The sequence below is a fragment of the Cottoperca gobio genome, chromosome 1, assembly GCF_900634415.1.
Source record: "Cottoperca gobio chromosome 1, fCotGob3.1, whole genome shotgun sequence".
Classification (NCBI taxonomy): domain Eukaryota; kingdom Metazoa; phylum Chordata; class Actinopteri; order Perciformes; family Bovichtidae; genus Cottoperca; species Cottoperca gobio.
Window position 1 is genome coordinate 324,476 of NC_041355.1, and position 19,680 is coordinate 344,155.

At 42.9% G+C, this 19,680-nt stretch overlaps 1 protein-coding gene across 4 annotated transcripts; it reads right to left on the bottom strand.

Moving 5' to 3' along the window:
• Positions 1–139: 139 nt before the first annotated feature.
• vps54 (VPS54 subunit of GARP complex) lies at positions 140–19,629 on the bottom strand. Of its 4 annotated transcripts, none has more exons than XM_029450617.1 (23): positions 19,482–19,629; positions 15,835–16,000; positions 15,452–15,708; positions 13,712–13,796; positions 12,257–12,291; positions 12,036–12,167; positions 11,566–11,951; positions 10,988–11,117; positions 9,447–9,554; positions 9,308–9,363; positions 8,979–9,075; positions 8,322–8,647; positions 7,712–7,841; positions 7,097–7,278; positions 6,903–7,015; positions 6,278–6,341; positions 6,049–6,154; positions 5,011–5,098; positions 4,729–4,850; positions 3,898–3,978; positions 3,325–3,432; positions 2,655–2,749; positions 140–2,507 (listed from the first exon to the last, which is right to left on the bottom strand). In XM_029450617.1, exons 2-23 carry the CDS (start codon positions 15,968–15,970, stop codon positions 2,402–2,404), a joined length of 2,943 nt encoding a protein of 980 aa, XP_029306477.1. In that variant the 5' UTR covers positions 15,971–16,000; positions 19,482–19,629; the 3' UTR covers positions 140–2,401. The 4 variants fall into 4 exon arrangements, with proteins under 4 accessions (XP_029306477.1, XP_029306514.1, XP_029306403.1 ...); XM_029450654.1 differs by having other exon boundaries at positions 15,452–15,693; positions 19,440–19,613; XM_029450543.1 differs by having other exon boundaries at positions 19,440–19,613.
• Positions 19,630–19,680: the final 51 nt, after the last annotated feature.

Genomic DNA, 19,680 nt, shown 5'->3' on the forward strand with positions numbered 1-19,680 from the left:
AACATAGACTCGTGTTCATTCTTAACAAGTCCGTAGTGACTCTTATTTTGAAAATCCAACATACAGTATGTGATATATACATCAATATTTGTACAGTTTTATATCAGACTGCAACTAGTGATCATGAATTAATCAGATGTTCTTTATATTGTTTATTGAGGAATGCGGTCACAATTTCACGATGACCAAAAGAAGCTCAAGTCATCAAATGGTGTAAAAAAGTTACATGTTCATGTAAAATCTTAGTTTGTAAAGTAACTCATGTAGTGGTGTAAAAATACATATTTCATATTAATTCCTGAATGAAAAAGATGCATCTATGGTGAAGCAGGAAGTCACGAACCAGCAGCTGATCAGTTTAGACCTCTTCACTAACAGCAGAGCCAGCGGAACATTTAGAGCTCGTTCACTTTCCTGGACTTATTATTTGTATCTTTGAAAGAAAAGCATCAGTAATTACTAAGTTTACCAAACCAACCTTTTCTCAAAGGATTATTCTGTTTCTGTAAGAAATCTGAAAACTGCAGCAGATAAACAAACGGAGAAACAAGTCGCTCCATCATCCTGTTTTATTCACATCAGGTTTGAAGGATTCAAGACATTTTGGATTCTCAGACATGCAGCCCGACTCATTCTCTCACACACACACTCTCACTCTCTCTCTCTCTCTCTCACACACACACACACACACACTCACTCACACACACACACACACACAGTGGTATGGTAGGCACACTGTAGTGGAGAGCTCAGATGTGTCGTCTCTGACAGTCGATCAAAAGTAGGCACTTCTGAAGCGGACAGTGAGGATAGTTGATGCTTTTCTTGTTTTCAGGACAGCTGCGGTCACATCACACACGACTCACTTTGGGTTTAAACTGCGTTTCTGACTCGCGGCTGATACGGAGAACATTTAAGCAGCTGTTGTATCACATTATCTCAGGATCAGCCTGTAGTGTTGCTGTAAGTCTGCAGACTGAAGGTGATGTGACGGCAGCTGGACAGATGTTTTCATTTTGGTCGGAGCTCAACGACTGAACTTCACTCAGGAACAGAAAATCTGACGTTTGAAGGAAACTGTACTTTAGCGCCCCGAGTGGCCGGACAAGGTAAGTGCAGTAAAAACTAGAGGAGCACAAATACCGACATCAGGCCAATGGGGACGATCTATTTAATTCTATGTTTATATACTTTATACAATATTTAATAGTTTTAATACAGAAAGTTCCACTTCATCTTGACCAAGTTATTTGTTAGTTTATATTTGAGGAATTGAAAAGGTGTAAAATTGCTTTGAATTAGCTCAACTATTGCACTTTTATTTTGATTAGCACAAATGACTGCATCAAAACTGACAGCACCTGAATGCACCACGAGGAAGTGACTTCTTTGTTTTTCCTAATTAAAGATTAAATTTAGATATTCATTAAAGAATAAATCAGATTTCTTGTTCCTTTGAGTCGTTTCAGCTTCAGAGGAAACAAAAAGCTTCATGTTCATGCAGATTAAATAAAAGTACAGTAGGAGGGAGAACAGCAGTTTGAGTCAACAGCTGATTTTCATGCTTCATGTTCTGCAAACTCATCAATTAACACCACGTATAAAAAGGACCTTCGTGTCTGGATCATCACGACTGAATCCCTCGGCTCAAGAAAACTTTATGCATAATTGGAGAGTTTGAGGGGAAATAAATGTAATTGAAGAGTTTTTCCCAGATTAGAGTGTTTTACTTTGGAGAATGTAGCCGAGTGTTGCGATGTCCTGATGTTTGTTATTTAAAGTTTTCAGGAAATTAACTCTTCAATTACATATTTCCGGGTTCCTCTAGAGCTTACACTGTCTGGATCTCCAGGCTTTGAACACAACTAGTCTGGAAAATATCCTTGTGTTAGAGTATAAAAGTTTAGGAATCCATTTCACCAGAGAAAAAACTAAACCAGCTGATGAACGAGGTTTGGATGAATCATGTGATCTGAATCCTCGGCTGTGAACTTTGAGCAAAAGTCTGCGAAAAGTGTTTTCCGTGTCCGTGTGCGTTGGTGATAAAAATCCCTTCCGCTCCAACACGTGGAGAAAAAGACCGCCGCAGTATAGATTGTTCTCAAGACGACAGAAAAATAAATTACCCCGCCTGTTCTTAAACATTATCTACACCCGTACCTCCCGCTGAAACGCTCTCTAATAAGTTACTAGTATTTCTGTTGCATTGCACACAGTGAGATGAGGCAGCAGTCTGAAGGAGGCTCTTTGTGTTACTTGATAAAGTTTTTTAAGGTGGAGCTGTTCAGGAAGCCCCCGGCGTGTCGCTGCCCTTCTCTCCGTTTTGTATTTTTGGTCCCTCCGGGCCTCCTCCAACCTCGGTCGGCCCCCGAGGTCCCCCCCGTCCCGTCTTCGTCCTCCATCACCTCTTCTGCTCCCAGATCTCGCCCATGTTCAGGTCGAGCCGGTCGAGGCTCTTCAGCGCCTGCATGTTCTCCGTGTAGAACGCGACGTCCACCACCACCAGCCTGCAAACCAGCAGCGAGTCAAACAGTTAACCACACACACACACATTTAATAAACCAAACAATAACTGCTGATGGAATACTTGTTAGTTGCAGTTCTAATATAAACCGTGTGTGTGTGTGTGTGTGTGTGTGTGTGTGTGTCTTTACCCGTTCTGTGGTCCTCCGTCATTAACGACCCCGAGTCGAGCCAGCTGCCTCTTCAGGTGCATCTTAAAACTGGCGTTAATCTTCAGAAACAACATCTGCACAGAAACAAACATGTGAGACTTCAGCTTGTTTCTGTTCACACAGACCATCTTATAACCATCTTATTATCTTATTATCATCTTATAACCACCTTATTATCATGTTATTATCATGTTATTATCATCTTATTATCATGTTATTAATATATTATCATCATCTTATAACCATCTTATAACCACCTTATTATCTTATTATCATCTTATAACCACCTTATTATCATCTTATTATCATGTTATTAATATATTATTATCATCTTATAACCATCTTATCATGTTATCATGTTATTATCATGTTATTATCATGTTATTAATATATTATTATCATCTTATAACCATCTTATTATCTTATTATCATCTTATAACCACCTTATTATCATGTTATTATCATCTTATTATCATCTTATTATCATGTTATTAATATATTATTATCATCTTATAACCATCTTATCATGTTATCATGTTATTATCATGTTATTATCATGTTATTATCATGTTATTAATATATTATTATCATCTTATAACCATCTTATTATCATGTTATTAATATATTAACAGCAGCAGTCGAGTCTCACCTGCATCTGTTCTTCAGGTAAGAGTTCAGAAATGGCTTCGTGCATCTTCGCCATCTGTTTACAGACGTTTCTGAAGCAGGCGGAGGGCATCGGAGCCTTCACTTCATACTGAGGGCAGAACATCACATGACTGAGATCACATGACTGAGATCACATGACTGAGATCACATGACTGAGATCACATGACTGAGATCACATGACTGAGATCACATGACTGAGATCACATGACATGACACATCACGTGTTTTTATCGTACTTTAAGACCAGAGAAAATAAACCTTTATTGATCCCAGTGGTTGTAGCACGAGCACAGAAATAAGTAGAGAAATAAGAGAAAGTAAATAAATAAGGTTTATAAATCTAAAATAAAGAGACTAATATATAGGATTATGTAATTAGTGTGTATTAATATAGAGATGTATTCTAAATATATTATGATGCAAACATGTATAACATACTATAATATAGTTAATTATGATATAGTATGGGACATAATGTATAGCATGGAATATCAATTCACTTAAAGGTATAGTACACACACACACACACACACACACACACACACACACACACCTTTAATGAAACCTTCTCGAACAGACTGTCCATGATGGCCACCAGCTTAGCAGAAACTTCTGCTATGTGATCGTTGTAATCCTGCAGAGCAACGACAACAAGTTATAAAAGTATCTTCAAAGTAGAAAAGAGGAATCTGGGGAATGTTGTGTGATCTGTTGTAACTCTGTGCATTTCCTCCAACACTGTACTGAAGTTAAGTAAAAGTACCTCGAAGTTGTACTTGAGTATTTTCATTTCATAAAACTTTATACTTCTACTCAGAGACACAAAGTGTGTTTTACTGATCACAGTTCCTCCCTGTCCAGTGTGAAGCCTGTACCTCCAGATGTGTGGAGTGTTTGTGATACACTGTGTGATGAAGTGTTCCTTTATGTGTTGAGAAGATCCTCCTCCTCCTCCAGATAAATAAAGTGTTTAAAAAGCCTCTTGGATCAGCTGTAAATGCATCGTCACAAAGCTGAAAACAGGCTGTTTTTGTGAGGAGCTCATGAAAAGTAGACTTTTTAGAGACACGTGGTTCTCACAGGACAGAGACGCTACAAACATATGATGATCTTATAGAATATGATGCATTGATGGAGATTACACTACCAACAGGATGTAAAGGAGGGAACATTAGAACAACCTTAAACATGTACAGCAGTAACACACAACACACACATTAATGCAGCAGGAATATTAATCCAGAAGCATCACATGTACTGAACCTCACAGGGAACATCTCACTGCACGTACTTTAACGACATGCAGCTGATGATACTCACATAATTATACTTAAGGAAGGGTTTGAATGTATTCCTTTAGTGTTCATCTGTTTATGTGCGTTACCTTGGTGATGTGGTCGAAGTGTCGCAGGACGCTGAACTGCTTGGGCTGCAGTTTGGACTCAAAGTGAGCTCTGATGATGGGAATGTATTGAACCACCAGCTGCAGGCAGCGGGAAGCCAACGCTGCAAACACACAGAGAAAGAGTCTGAACATCAGACAGCAGAGGACACGCTCGTGTTCAAGGCTGAGGGACAGAGTTAGCGTCTCCACTGTCAGATACAGCGACCGACGCACTAACAGCTCCGTTACAGGTCGAGGATCTCGCTGGTATGTCGGTCGTACCGAGGTTTTTGGTGGTGATCGTCTTCAGACCGACAACCTGCAGAGCTCCGGCTCCCAGAACCAGCTGGCAGCTCCGAGAGTTGAAGTGCTGCAGAAACACAAGAAGAAGAAACGCTTTAAAAACAATGTTAAAGGAACGGCTGCAGGGCTTCTGGTGGGTACCGACTCATTAATAATAATATTAATAATAATAATAATAATAATGATGATAATAATAATAACGATAATAATAATAAAGATAATAATGATAATATTAGCAATAATAATAAAGATAATAATAATGATAATAATATTAACAATAATAATTAAGATAATAATAATAATAATAATAATAAAGATAATAATGATAATAATAATAATAATGATAAAGATAATAATGATAATAATAAAGATAATAATGATAATAATATTAACAATAATAATAAAGATAATAATAACAATAATAATAAAGATAATGATAATAATAATCAGATAATAATAAGATAATAATAATAATAATAATAGATACATAATAATAATAATACTAATATAATAAGATATAATAATAATAATAATGATAATAATAATATAATAAAGATAATCATAAAGATAATAATAATGATAATAATAATAATAATGATAATAATAATAAAGATAATATAATAAGATAATAATCATAATATAATAATAATAAAGATAATAATAATAAGATAATAATAATAATAATAAAGATAATATAATAATAAAGATAATAATAATAATAAAGATAATAATAATAAGATAATAATAATAATAATAATAATAAATGCTATTTGTATTGTTTAAGTCCGACCTGCTGATACAGACTTTCTAAGATGTTCTTAATAAATAATTAACTATTAAATATCTAATTTTTACCAAATCAGCACCAAATTACAAAACCGTGTGACAGCGGCGTCGTGTGTTTGGCGGTGATGTTACCGTCTGTGCACGTCTACTTTGACTGATCAGCTGACGGCGTCTCTAACAGATAAGCTGTACGAGGGTTTGGACGTGCACGTGGTCTGAGGGGGTTCTGACCTTGAGGAGGTCCGACAGACGCGTCAGCATGTCGGTGGCGATGGATGGGATGTCGTTGACACACTGACAGTATTCCAGAAAGATCCGGATCAGCAGCAGAACCGTCCTGAAGAAACAGAAACACGACGTCACAACTTCTCACATTTTGCATCTTATGTTTATTTTTCGGACTTTGATTTCATGTTGAATCGTCGTCTGATACAAACGGCAGCGGGCGGAGGTCACGTACCCGACGACGGCATATTTCTGCCCGTTGACGAGCAGAAAGTCAGCGGGCTTCCTGTCCTCCGGACCTGCACACAGACTCAGCGTGTTACACCTGAAGTCAACGCCTTCACACAGAAGTGACGTCTCTTTGTTGATCAGCAGGTTATTGATTACAGCTCATGTTTCCCGTCTGTCATCGCTGTGCAGGTCAAAGGTTACTGGATCCACACGTACGACATGTTATTAAGTATTTAAGGAGCTCTTTCTGTCTTCTATCTGACGCTCGGACATCTCCTCGTGCTTTTAATGCCGAGTCTGTTTCTGTGAACAACCAGCAGCCAATCAAACCGTCGCACCTGCTGAAGATCACGAGTCTCCCTCCGACACATGAAGCTTAAATACTTGTACTGTTCGGTGAACATGCTTTATGGTATCCGTTTACAAAGGGATTCTGGAGAATAACCAGCTGTTGCTTCTACGTGGTTTGATGTTTGATTAGTGATAGTGATGAGTCACATAATCGAGCGCTCGTATGTTTAACACGGGTGGTGCACAAAGTGTGTTTCATAATAAAATGATTATCAGATCATTCCAGGCGCTAAAGGAGAAGCAGAGGGTGGAGGGAGATCTGGAGGAGGTTCGGGTACCTGGGATTTTGCGCTCTGGTAGACCAATTCTTCCATCAGCGATGGAGTTCACCAGATCCTGGAACTCGGCAGGAACCTCCGCCTGCTTCCAGCGCTCGTTATCCAAGAGGAGGCTGCAGGTAGAAACATCGTCAACGCGGGACTTTTACTTTGTTTGTTATTGGTAGTTTCACTGAAGCGACGCTGCTGCTAACCTGAGTTTGGTCTTCCGTTCTTCGTGGAAGCGGTGGACGAAGCGGTTGGCCTGGCTCTGCAGCGCCCCCCTCAGGGAGGAGCTGCGCCGGCCGCACAGCTCCTCGGTGTCCCTGACGAAACCCTCCACCGCCTGAGAGAGACACACGAACTCCGCCGAGCTCAGACGCTCCAGAGAGCCGTCCTGTAGGAGACGATGTTTAATCATTTATACAGCTGTTCCGTTTCCTCCGACACAAAACAAACATGAGAATATCAATAACTGAAGCATCACGAGAGACGAAGACAATAGTGAGATATATATATATATATATATATTATATATATATATATATATATATATATATATATATATATATATATATATATATATATATATATATATATATATAAATAAAACATTAAAAATGAACTAATCTAATTTATTTCTGCTGTTATTTAGAATTCAGACATTTAAATCCTTACAATTAAATATATAAAATGTTACTTTCACTTGAAGGACGTGTGGTAAACTGATGATGTCATCGTTAATGTGCGAGCTGAGCGCAGGTGTTGCATCAAAGGTTAACGACAGAATCAGAATCCTGTTTCTAAACATTCGTATTGTTGTACTGCACCTTGGCTCTGGCCGTGAGGACTTTGACGCAGCGGTCGTGGCTGACGTCGGAGGCGGTGAACAGCAGCTCCTGGAGGTTGTTGATCACACGGTTCAGCTCCAGATCAGAAGGCATCATGTTCTCACCGGACCTGCAGACCAGAACACTTTACAGAACTGGTGCTATTACGATATGATAACGACAAACACGCGTCACCGCTGAATAACAACCTATAAATGCACTTTAACTGTACTCTGGTCTATTATTTTATTAAAATTATAATTATAATTAATTCTATATTCATTGATTTTATTGTTTTTGTTATTTTAATGCTTTTTATATTAATATATATATATATATATATATATATATTTAGTTTTAGACGTTGAGCTGAATACCTCTTCTCCTGTTTGTGACTTTACAACCTGTATGATTCACAAGTGCTGCAAAAAATCAACTGTGAAAAAAGATGAAACTTAAAAACAGAATTTAATTCTAAGACATGAATAAATTATTGGTCAAAATATAAACATTGGTCATAACGGCGCCACCGTCTGGCGTCTGGACTCCTGTGAAGTCCGTCAATGTTGAAGAAAAGTAAAAATGAAAAGAGAAATGTCCGGTGACCTACATGTAGCTCTGCTCTCTGCTGACGGAGGTCTCCGTGTAACCAGAGGCCTCCACCCGACTCTGCTGGATCCTGGAGCCTGCAGTAGAGCTCTGATCCGGGACCCCCCCCTGCTGCTGCTGCTGCTGCTTCTGGGCCTCGTTCAGAGCGTCGCTGATGAACAGACCCTCGTGGGTGAGGTAGGCCAGCTCTGCCTCCCCCTGCAGCAGCGACGGGCCGTGTGGAGCCTCCTGAACTGAAGGCCTTGAACCGGCCTCCTCCAGGAGCCGGATCTTCTGCGTCGAGGCCAGAACCTCCAGAACCACGTTTTTGATCACGCTCTGAGTGGCCTGACAGACGGACAGCAGGGAAATAAAACATGTGAGCCGTGATAAAATGATCCTCTAACAACACACAACATTATTTAATTACTTGACCTGTATATAGACATTGCATGTTTTTGGTCATTGTTTCTTTTTACATAAATACCCTGTGTGTGTGTGTGTGTGTGTGTATATATATATATATATATATATATATATATATTCTGTATATCATAGTTTAGCGTTTCTGTCTTCCTGTTAGTTTCTGTGTGTGTAAGTGCATCGAGAGTCATATTCCTCACATGTGTTCACACTGATCCAGCTGATTGTGATTCTGCAGCTGAGAGTTTGGACCCACCTTGATCCTCTGCAGGAAGAGAAGGAAACTCTCAAAGACGTTTTCCAGCAGCTCGAACCACTGAGGGAACGTCATCAGACGCATCTGGTCAGCGAGCCTTCAGACACACACACGTTAAATAATGTTGAAAACATCACACAGTTGTATGTATATTAACTACACACACACGTATATATATATATAAACCACACACACGTGTCACTTTGTTTTAATAAAACTAGACTGTTCTCTATGGGTGTGTGTGTGTGTGTGTATATATATATATATATAAAAAAGATTCTAAACGTAGTTTTATTGAAGCACTGTGAAAATACTCAGTTCGTACTTACTTAGTGACGACTTCAGTGTCGATGTCTTCCATGTGCAAAACATTTTCTGCCACACACTGAAACACACGATCCGGTCAGATTCAATTTCAAATCACATAACAACTCAGAGACCTTTGTGTGTAGTGTCAGGATGTTGTACCTGAGAGACGATGGCCTTCACAGCCATGATCATCTCATCGCCGTAGATATCCAGAAAGTCCAGCTTCCTCTGCCGCAGCAGGCCGAACACCAGACACTCCAGACGCTCCTAACACACACACACACACACACACACACACACACACACACACACACACACACACACACACACACACACACACACACACACACACACACACACACAAAAGATCGAGTCCTCAACAATAATCGTGCGGCAGCGTTTCAGCACCAAGACATTCAATTAGAGATGAATTAGGATTTCTTCCACCAGCTGAGATCTAACATCACATGCAACAAATACAAAATGAATCCACGATTAATATCATCTTTAGTTCGGGGTGAGCCGTTCCAATTTAAACAATAAATACTTTAAAACTGACGCACAGGAAGTAATCAGCTAAAATGAAAATCACAATTATGTTCTTGATGTTGACGCGATGATTAAATGTTTTTATCCTTTTGACACAAAATGTTTTATTATTTTTAAATCGTATTTATATCTAGGTTCACGCGGGCTGTGCAACAGGATGTCTTGCCTCAAATTAGCAAATATTTAAATTGAAAAATAGACAAAAACCCGAATAAACTATAATAATTATAATTATTAACTCAATGATTATTATTTAATACATTTGGTAAATTCATAGTTTAAAGAACATTTAACATTTTAAACAGTATTTAACTTAATCATTAACATATATACGCCCAAACTCAAAGATTATTCTTCAGAATGAAACAACGTGTTTCTTTAACCTTGGAGACAAGATGGATTCACCACAAGTGTTTTACTAATGTTACACCAACAGAAACAGTTACGTTGTTTAAAAGAGCTTTAAAGCCGTTAACTCCACCCACCTGGTACTCCATGCACATTAAAACAAACGCTCACATAATTATCCCCAGACAAGATTTGATCGATCACTGATCCACGCTGAGACGAGGGAGCTTTAAGCAGCAAGTGTGATTTTTGATTTGATTTTAAGGCGTGTGTGTGTGTGTGTGTGTGTGTGTGTGTGTGTGTGTGTGTGTGTGTCCAACCTTCTGTGAGGCAGCGTTTGATTTGAGGACCTGCGATGGGCACAGCATCCGTTAAATACACAACATGTCACATCAGTACATTAGACAGTTGTCCGTCCGTCTGCAAAATGTTTTTTCTTTTTTAAAGATTTTCGTCTTTGATTGTTAGAACAGCTGTAGAGACAGAAAGGGAAGCGAGGGGACGACACGCAGCAAAGGGCCGCGGGTCAGATTCGAGCTGCTGCACAAAAACAAGACTTTAAAGAAGAAGGAGGAATAAACCTGAAACCTGCTTTTGGTAAACTGATGTCCTACTTTTTACGTACGTTCAGCGCTTCTTGGTTTTAGTTGGTCCACACGGATCGAATTTAAATAAATAAATAAATGTTTAATTACTCCAGATGTATAATTCACATCTGGAATTGGGGTAAAAACTGTGTGAATAATCTTTCACATGTAAAACGGGGACGAACACGGGAATTAATAAATGTCTTGGAGTCGAACCTTCTCAAGAACCTGCGGCTCGTCTTCCCTCAGGCAGCGGTTCAGGTCGCTGCGGGCGTACATGCTGAAGTCCTCCACCATCATCTTATCGATCAGCTTCTCCAGCTCGCACAGCTGGGAGCCCAGATGTCTGAGGGAGGGACAGACAGTCAGACAGTCAGTCAGTCAGTCAGTCAGACAGACAGTCAGACAGTCAGACAGTCAGTCAGACAGTCAGACAGTCAGACAGTCAGTGTGCTTTCTGACTGACTGCTGTCAGCACAGCTTCCTGTTCTGAGGCTTTAAAGGTCGAATGCATGTTTTGATGAGCTGTGAGCTAAAAAGCGACAGAAAATACAAGAAGCTGAATTAGTAAAGGCTCAGAAGCTTGCAGCTGTTTTGTATTTTCCTCCTCACTTTCTCATGTTTTGCTTCAGTGTCTGCTCAGCATGAGTCTCTGACTCAGACATGTTCATGAGTGGAAGCACCTCAATACATCCACGCACCAAATCACCAAAGACAAAATGTAAAAACAGCTGCCAAAGATCAACCCAGAGATCATATTAACATCCTCCACAGACACCAGCCCCCCCCCTCACCTGAAGCTGTGGATCCCCTGCAGCTCCTGCTGCAACACCTCCTTGGTGGTGGAGATGAGCTCCAGCGCTCCGACGAACTCGGAGGTGGAGAGCAGCAGCTGCACGGTGGGCTGCGTCTGATGCACCGCCGCCATCAGCTTCAGCTTGTTGTGCAGCTTCACGCAGTTATTGCGGGTCAGGGCGGTGCGGAGGGCCCGTAGAGGCCCCTGGCACATGACCCGGTCGATGGCAGCAGTGCGGCCCCGCAGGACGGCCACGGCCCGCTGTGTGTCCTGCAGCCGGTCCTGCAGCTCGTGCTGTGAGGACATGGCGTGGAAAAACGCCTCGGAGCGCAGCGAGATCTGCCGGGCGATGCTCACCTCCACCACATCCAGGTAGTGGCTCAGCTGCAGGCAGAGACAGAGTTTAACTGGAAGTTTACATGTGACAAAAGCCTGTGACCCGTGTTCTGCAGAGGGGATGAAGTTCACCTTCTCCTGCAGGAGTTTGGAGGACGCCACGTCTCTGCTGCTCTTCCCACCGGCACTGTTGAAGTGCGACCAGGGCAGCACGCTGTTGAAGGTGGCGGGGTCGTCCAGAGCAAATTCAGGCTTCATGAAGATCTGCACGTTCAAAACACAAGAAGAAGTTAATAACAAATAAAGTTTCAGTTTCTACGACTGAAGCGATACAAACAGAGATAAAGTTTTACCTTCGGGACTTGTTCCAGCTCAGCTCGGGATTTGTCTAGAAACAAGAAAAGAAAGAACAGATTTATAAATCTACTTAATAACTGCATTTCTTTTTTATATCTGTTGGCCAATCAGGGGAGTTTGCTGGTCAGGTCACATGTTTCTAAATTTCAGGCGTGTTCAGCTGCAGAGGAACACTGGATTGTGAACGTGCATATAGTATACAAGCATGTTTCAGAAGGTGACGTGTGTTTCGTCATTTTTATGGACTGGACAGGAGGCTGTCAGGGAGAGGAGGGAGAGGAGGCTGTCGAGGAGAGGAGGGAGAGGAGGCTATCAGGGAGAGGAGGGAGAGGAGGCTGTCAGGGAGAGGAGGGAGAGGAGGCTGTCAGGGAGAGGAGGGAGAGGAGGCTGTCAGGGAGAGGAGGGAGAGGAGGCTGTCAGGGAGAGGAGGGAGAGGAGGCTGTCGAGGAGAGGAGGGAGAGGAGGCTGTCAGGGAGAGGAGGGAGAGGAGGCTGTCAGGGAGAGGAGGGAGAGGAGGCTGTCAGGGAGAGAGGGAGAGGAGGCTGTCAGGGAGAGGAGGGAGAGGAGGCTGTCAGGGAGAGGAGGGAGAGGAGGCTGTCAGGGAGAGGAGGGAGAGGAGGCTGTCAGGGAGAGGAGGGAGAGGAGGCTGTCAGGGAGAGGAGGGAGAGGAGGCTGTCAGGGAGAGGAGGGAGAGGAGGCTGTCAGGGAGAGGAGGGAGAGGAGGCTGTCGAGGAGAGGAGGGAGAGGAGGCTGTCAGGGAGAGGAGGGAGAGGAGGCTGTCGAGGAGAGGAGGGAGAGGAGGCTGTCGGGGAGAGGAGGGAGAGGAGGCTGTCGAGGAGAGGAGGGAGAGGAGGTAGAGGAGGCTGTCAGGGAGAGGAGGGAGAGGAGGCTGTCGAGGAGAGGAGGGAGAGGAGGGAGAGGAGGCTGTCAGGGAGAGGAGGTAGAGGAGGCTGTCGGGGAGAGGAGGCTGTCAGGGAGAAGAGGTAGAGGAGGGAGAGGAGGCTGTCGAGGAGAGGAGGGAGAGGAGGCTGTCAGGGAGAGGAGGGAGAGGAGGCTGTCGGGGAGAGGAGGTAGAGGAGGCAGTCGGGGAGAGGAGGCTGTCGGGGAGAGGAGGTAGAGGAGGCTGTCGGGGAGAGGAGGGAGAGGAGGCTGTCGGGGAGAGGAGGGAGAGGAGGCTGTCGGGGAGAGGAGGGAGAGGAGGCTGTCGGGGAGAGGAGGGAGAGGAGGCTGTCGGGGAGAGGAGGGAGAGGAGGCTGTCAGGGAGAGGAGGGAGAGGAGGCTGTCGGGGAGAGGAGGTAGAGGAGGCTGTCGGGGAGAGGAGGGAGAGGAGGCTGTCGGGGAGAGGAGGGAGAGGAGGCTGTCGGGGAGAGGAGGTAGAGGAGGCTGTCGGGGAGAGGAGGGAGAGGAGGCTGTCGGGGAGCGTCCTGCAGCAGCTGGTTAATAATTCATACCGTGGTTGGTGGTGATACTGGAGAGAGCTTCCACGTCGTCTTTGTTGGGACAGATCGTCTTGCAGCGTTCGTGGATTCTTTCCCTCTAAAAATAAAAACACAGAAAGACAAAATAAGATTCAGTTCTTTTGAACATCTAGAGCCACACCAACTCCTCAAGTTAAATGTCAGGTTTGTCCTGAGGGTGGAGCTCGAAGGCCACGCTTCCTGTTAAATGAAGCGACGCATTAAAGGAATAAGGAAGCAGCAGAGGAATGTCTGGCATCTAATCTTCTGTCTTACCATCGTTTGGTCTGTAAAACATCATTATGAAACCTGAAGGAGGAAATGAATGCAGTGCGATAAGTAGACGGTGACGTCGGGGAAGTTTCTAAAAGCTACACAGCTCTTACAGGAATGATAAGAAATAAAAACACTTGAGTCTGGAGCTGGAACCACAATCAGCTCATCGAAGGATCACTAAACTTTTATTTCCCTTTACAGCTGCGTGGACGTGAATATAAAGCTGCCGCGGGACAAATGTCTGATTAACCAGGTTGACGAAACTAAATCATATAAAACACTTTGTGATGATCTTTAGATCTTTATTACACGAGGACAAATCACAAACCTCAAGATATTTTAACACTTTGTAACATCTGAAAATGTAAAAGAGCTCTCAGGTTCTAGATGCAGAAGAACAAATACAAACATGTGTCCCGGGGGTTTGACATTTAAAAGGATTTGATCAAACAATAAAAACAGGAAACAGTAAACGCATTCAGCAGAAGAAGCACACGCCTCCTTTATGTTTTACTGTGCGCATGAAAGGGTTTGAATTATGTTTCCCATAAATATCTCCATCTGCGGTGCACAGCCATTACATATTTTATTATTTTTAACATCTGCACTACTTGCATCTCTGTAATTGTTGTGCATGTGACAAAGAATAAATGACTTGTAGAAGAGGAGGAAACTGCAGAAGGTTCCCAAGCAGGAACTAGGAACCACAATGACACGCTGTGCATGTGAATGAAACTCAACCACCAGGACAAAGCTTTTCACTTCTGCAAATACAAAGTGCAGGATGAAGAAAGGAGACGCTGGAAACTGGTGAGCGTGTTTTACTCCACCTGTGTTTTCTTTTTGCAATTTGAAGTTAGAGATCAAGTCATCAAGACGAAGCAAGAAATCTTTAGGCTGCAGTGTTGAGCCAAGAACAAGAGACGGGAGAAGCTGAACCTGCTTCAACAGGATTCCAGACACACCCGAAGTAAAGCAGGGTGGAGTAAAGTAAGACCGAACGCAACGTGATGATATCCAACAAGCAGGGCTGCGACTGTCTTCTGTTTGTACATCTAAAGCTTCTGTGAGGTTTTCCTTCCACTCAAATGTTATGACATTATCAAAAAGTAGAAATTGTGTTACTGTGATTAATTAGTTAATCAGTTAATCAGTTAATTAGTTAATTAGTTAGTTAATTATTTAATCAGTTAATCAGTTAATCAGTTAATTAGTTAGTTAATTATTTAATCAGTTAATCAGTTAATCAGTTAATTAGTTAGTTAATTATTTAATCAGTTAATTAGTTTTCTTGTAAGTCGATAAATAAATGGTCTTTATGAAACATTCACATTCTGTGAGAAATAACTATTTAAGAAAGGTCCAATCAGGGAGGTCCGAGTGAACCCTTCCTCTGTGCATCAGAAACACTCTGAATAATTCAGAGTGTGTGAGTGTGTGTGTGTGTGTGAGTGTTACCTGAGCCATCTCCTGCAGGTAAGGTCCGAAGTGTTCCCTGGTGATGTTGGGGAGGTAGAAGGAGGGCATCACCTCCGTCTCTGCGAAGTCCAGCCCCCATGTTTTGGTGAAGAAGTCGGACTCCCGCTTGGCGAGCCGCGGGTCATTCAGCGCGGCGGGGAGGTTGACCTTCGAGCTGTACACCGTCCACCTGTCGTGCTCCGCCACCACGGAGGGGCCATCACACAGGCCCCGCCCCTCACCTGCAGGAAATAGGACTGAATAGTTGGTTTTAGACAAAAATGAAGACGTCACTTCTGGCGACTACGACGAACACATTTAACTACTTTCTGACATTAAAGCCTTAAAACGATTTCTACAAAAGCTACGACAGCTGCTCCCACCTGTGGGCTCCTTGGGGCAGACGTCGGGCAGGGAGCGGATGGACCGGCAGCGAGGCGGGGGGGTATTCCGGTCCTTGTGATAGATCCCATCTCGGCCTCCGCGAGGCACTGGGGAGGAGCCGTGGCTGGAGGCCATGGCATTGGGACTCGCCTCCCAGGAGGCTAGCTGGAGACAGACACATGAAGCGCTGACGTTAGACAGGATGCGGCTGTCGATGTATTTCTCTTTGTCGTCAACAAATCTGTATCCACTAAGAAGTACTGCGTGTATCACAGCTGATTTATCTTCCTCCTCTGAGCCACAGAGCTCCATTGTTGTCCAAAAACATCAGTGAGCTTCACTGCTGCTCTGACATGTTCCTTCATTATCAACACACTGTAGTTTACTTACACACACACACACACACACACACACACACACACACCACACACACACACACACACACACACACAACACACACACACGCTGCACCAAATACTCACCAGAGCACCAAATGTGGATTAATCCGCAACAAATGCTCTTTTTCCTCCTGTTTGTTTAGTCAAAACTACACTGAGCTGCCATTTTGCAAATGTTTTAATGAAACTATATATTAGTGTTTTTTAAAGTCAGAAGGTATCAACATATATAATATGGTTATATAATAAAAATATAGAATGTCAGCCTGATCCTGTAAAGCTTTAAATCCACTGAAAAACAATCTACAGTAAATCTTCTCATCCACACACACTGACACACTGTTGGTACGAACTCTCTCAAAGCCCGCTGACGGAAAGTTCTCTGAAGTACAGGAAGTCACAGCTGTTCAGTGTGACTTTGTATTGGGCGGCTGCAGAAGAGCAAACTGCAACTGAAAGTGTTTTTTTTGCTCGTCCTGCAGGTTCAGAGCGGTGACACCTGTGCAGCTCATCAAGTCCACACTTCTGAGAGCTGTTTTTAAATGTCTTGTGTCTCTGTCACGTGGGTTTCACTCCTTCAGCAGACGAGCAGCCTTGTGATGATTTGCTGCTTATCTATGTTTTAGATGGATTCCTGGATCGATCACTATTGATCCCAAATTCTAATGTTATCAGGCATTGCACAAGAGTAAAAAAGAAAAAGGAATATATATATATATATATATATATATATGTATATGTATACCAACAGTAGAAATATACATTTATAGAGCATCTATAGAATACACAAAATAGAATATAAAGAAATAAAGTAAGGTGACAGTAGACTGAATTTATTGTGGTCGTATTATACTGTTGGTTCAGCATTTCAGGATGTAACGCTTCGCCTTAAGAACATTTTACTTTTTTGGGTTTCGTATTTCCTGAGATCTTATAGATCGACAATTAATCAACAAAATATTATTTTGATTAATTGACCCTAAAACTACTCCGGGTAGGGAATGAGCCATTACCCCAAGTGAAGGAGTTCAAGTACCTCGGGGTCTTGTTCGCGAGTGAGGGGACAATGGAGCGAGAGATTGGCCGGAGAATCGGCGCAGCGGGGGCGGTATTACAGTCACTTTACCGCACCGTTGTGACGAAAAGAGAGCTGAGCCAGAAGGCAAAGCTCTCAATATACCGGTCGATCTTTGTTCCTACCCTCACCTATGGTCATGAAGGCTGGGTCATGACCGAAAGAACGAGATCACGGGTACAAGCGGCCGAAATGGGTTTTCTCAGACGGGTGGCTGGCGTCTCCCTTAGAGATAGGGTGAGAAGCTCAGCCATCCGTGAGAGACTCGGAGTAGAGCCGCTGCTCCTTTACGTTGAAAGGAGCCAGTTGAGGTGGTTCGGGCATCTAGTAAGGATGCCACCTGGGCGCCTCCCTAGGGAGGTGTTCCAGGCACGTCCAGCTGGGAGGAGACCCCGGGGAAGACCCAGGACTCGGTGGAGAGATTATATCTCCTCACTGGCCTGGGAACGCCTCAGGATCCCCCAGTCGGAGCTGGAGGATGTGGCCCGGAGAAGGGAAGATTGGGGTTCCTTACTGGAGCTGCTGCCCCCGCGACCCGATCCCGGATAAGCGGTAGACGATGGATGGATGGATGGATGACCCTAAAACTCAATTCCGAGCACAAGTTGTGACCGTCCTGCCACATTCACCTCATCGGCCTTCTCCAAAATAAAACCTTGATGGCACAGAAAGCAGCGCAGGATGTGAAGCAGAGATGCGTTGTTTCAGATCTAATCTCACTGCTCAGACTGTTGAAGGTGTGAAACCCTCTGCTTTTAATCTATAGGACAGAACTAGAGGAAAGTTCTGCTCGTGTTTCAGCTCCTCAAAAAGTGTCCAGTCTTTAACGACAACATAAATACTTCAAAGTGTAAAACTTCAGACTCTCACAGCCGACTGCAGAATGTACAAGCAGCCAAATATTTCCTCCTCTAGTTCATTTTGTTTGACCAGAAGAGAAGGATTTAACCATACCGGAAAAACGACAACGGCAAATGACAGGTGGATTACAGAAAACACAGAGATAATCCAGCCGCGATCAGTAAACCTGAATGTCGACATGTAGGTGCCATTTTTAAAACGGCAAAAGCTCTGCCAGTTTAAGAATAAATGACTTTTTAATCTTAAAATAGACTGCATCTTTGTGTTGTCTCTCAGTAAAGATGTTGTAATACCAACCAGCACTTCACGTTACACAAGAGTTTGTGTACGGTCTATATCTGTATGTTGCCACGTGTGTACTTATACATCGCAATCTGTGTGTTCAGTCGTTTTGTGAATATCTGTACGTTTCTGTGGAATGGCTGTAAAAACAAATATCCCCTGATAATCAATATACATCTCAAATGAAGGCTCTGGTTAGTCATTTTAAAGTAAGTAGTTGTATTTTCTTCTTTCTTATACTGCGTTTACAATTTAGCTGGTCTGTGCTCCTGTTAAAATATATAAAAACACCAATTAAGAGTAAAATCTTTCAGTGTTGCTGTTTCCACTTGGTAATAAAGCTCATTATCAACAACACTTTCAGTCCTTAATAGCTTCTTAATCTAAACACTCAGGGTTTAAAGCGATTTAAAGTAGTTTACAGCAATTTAGTGTTGAGGTAAAGTTTAAGGGACTCACAAAAAAACAAAGAATGAATCTAAAGCTGTCAGAACAAAAGTAATAGTATACATACAAGGTAAAGGGTACACTATTTACCTTTAAATGTAAAGTTAATAGAGTGGAAGAACAAAGTTACATACAATGGAAATACTCAAGTGAAGTACAAATACCGTTGCACTTGAGCTCACTACTTAAATGTAAATGTTCTTAGTTACATTCACTGGTGTATTTCTACAGAGCAGCAGTGACAGGAGCTAGCCAGCTAGCGTTAGCTTAGCTCCTGTGCATGTATTGCTGTAGCTGTTAGCGTTAAATCCACTGAGCTGACAGTGAAGTCAGCACTAAACGGTGACATAAGACACACAAACCCCAATTTTACTTTGGATGACAGGGCTGATAGGGCTGTTAATATCCGCGGCCTCTGCCGAAAGCTAATGCTAAAGCTAATGTTGTCAGCGGGGGTTACACGTAGACTGGCTAATGCTAGCAGGTTAGCCGCTACAGCTAACCGCTAACATTGACAGGCGAAATTAAATAAGAGACAAACCGGGAAAGTTCAGGGACTGCGGGGCTTCCGCCGAGTCCGTACCTGTCGTGTGAAGCACAGCAGCCGGTGTTTGTTTTCTCCACCATCACAGGAATACCGGAGGAACCGGGAGGAAAACACACACAGCAGCAGTCACACCGACCATCATGCACTGCAGGAGGAGGGGCAGCGGTCACTTCTTCTTCGCTTGTCTTAAAGCTCGCTGCTGCCCCCTGCTGCCCAGCGGTCAGAACACACACAC

What these genes read in the sequence shown, in the direction of transcription:
- vps54 (XM_029450617.1), bottom strand. Translation starts at nt 15,970, where the DNA reads ATGGCCTCCAGCCACGGCTCCTCCCCAGTGCCTCGCGGAGGCCGAGAT. An exon ending in TGAAGGCCATCGTCTCTCAG is followed by an intron (nt 9,364 to 9,446) that starts GTACAACATCCT and finishes CGTGTGTTTCAG; the next exon opens with TGTGTGGCAGAAAATGTTTT. An exon ending in TCGAGAAGGTTTCATTAAAG is followed by an intron (nt 3,433 to 3,897) that starts GTGTGTGTGTGT and finishes TTCTGCCCTCAG; the next exon opens with TATGAAGTGAAGGCTCCGAT.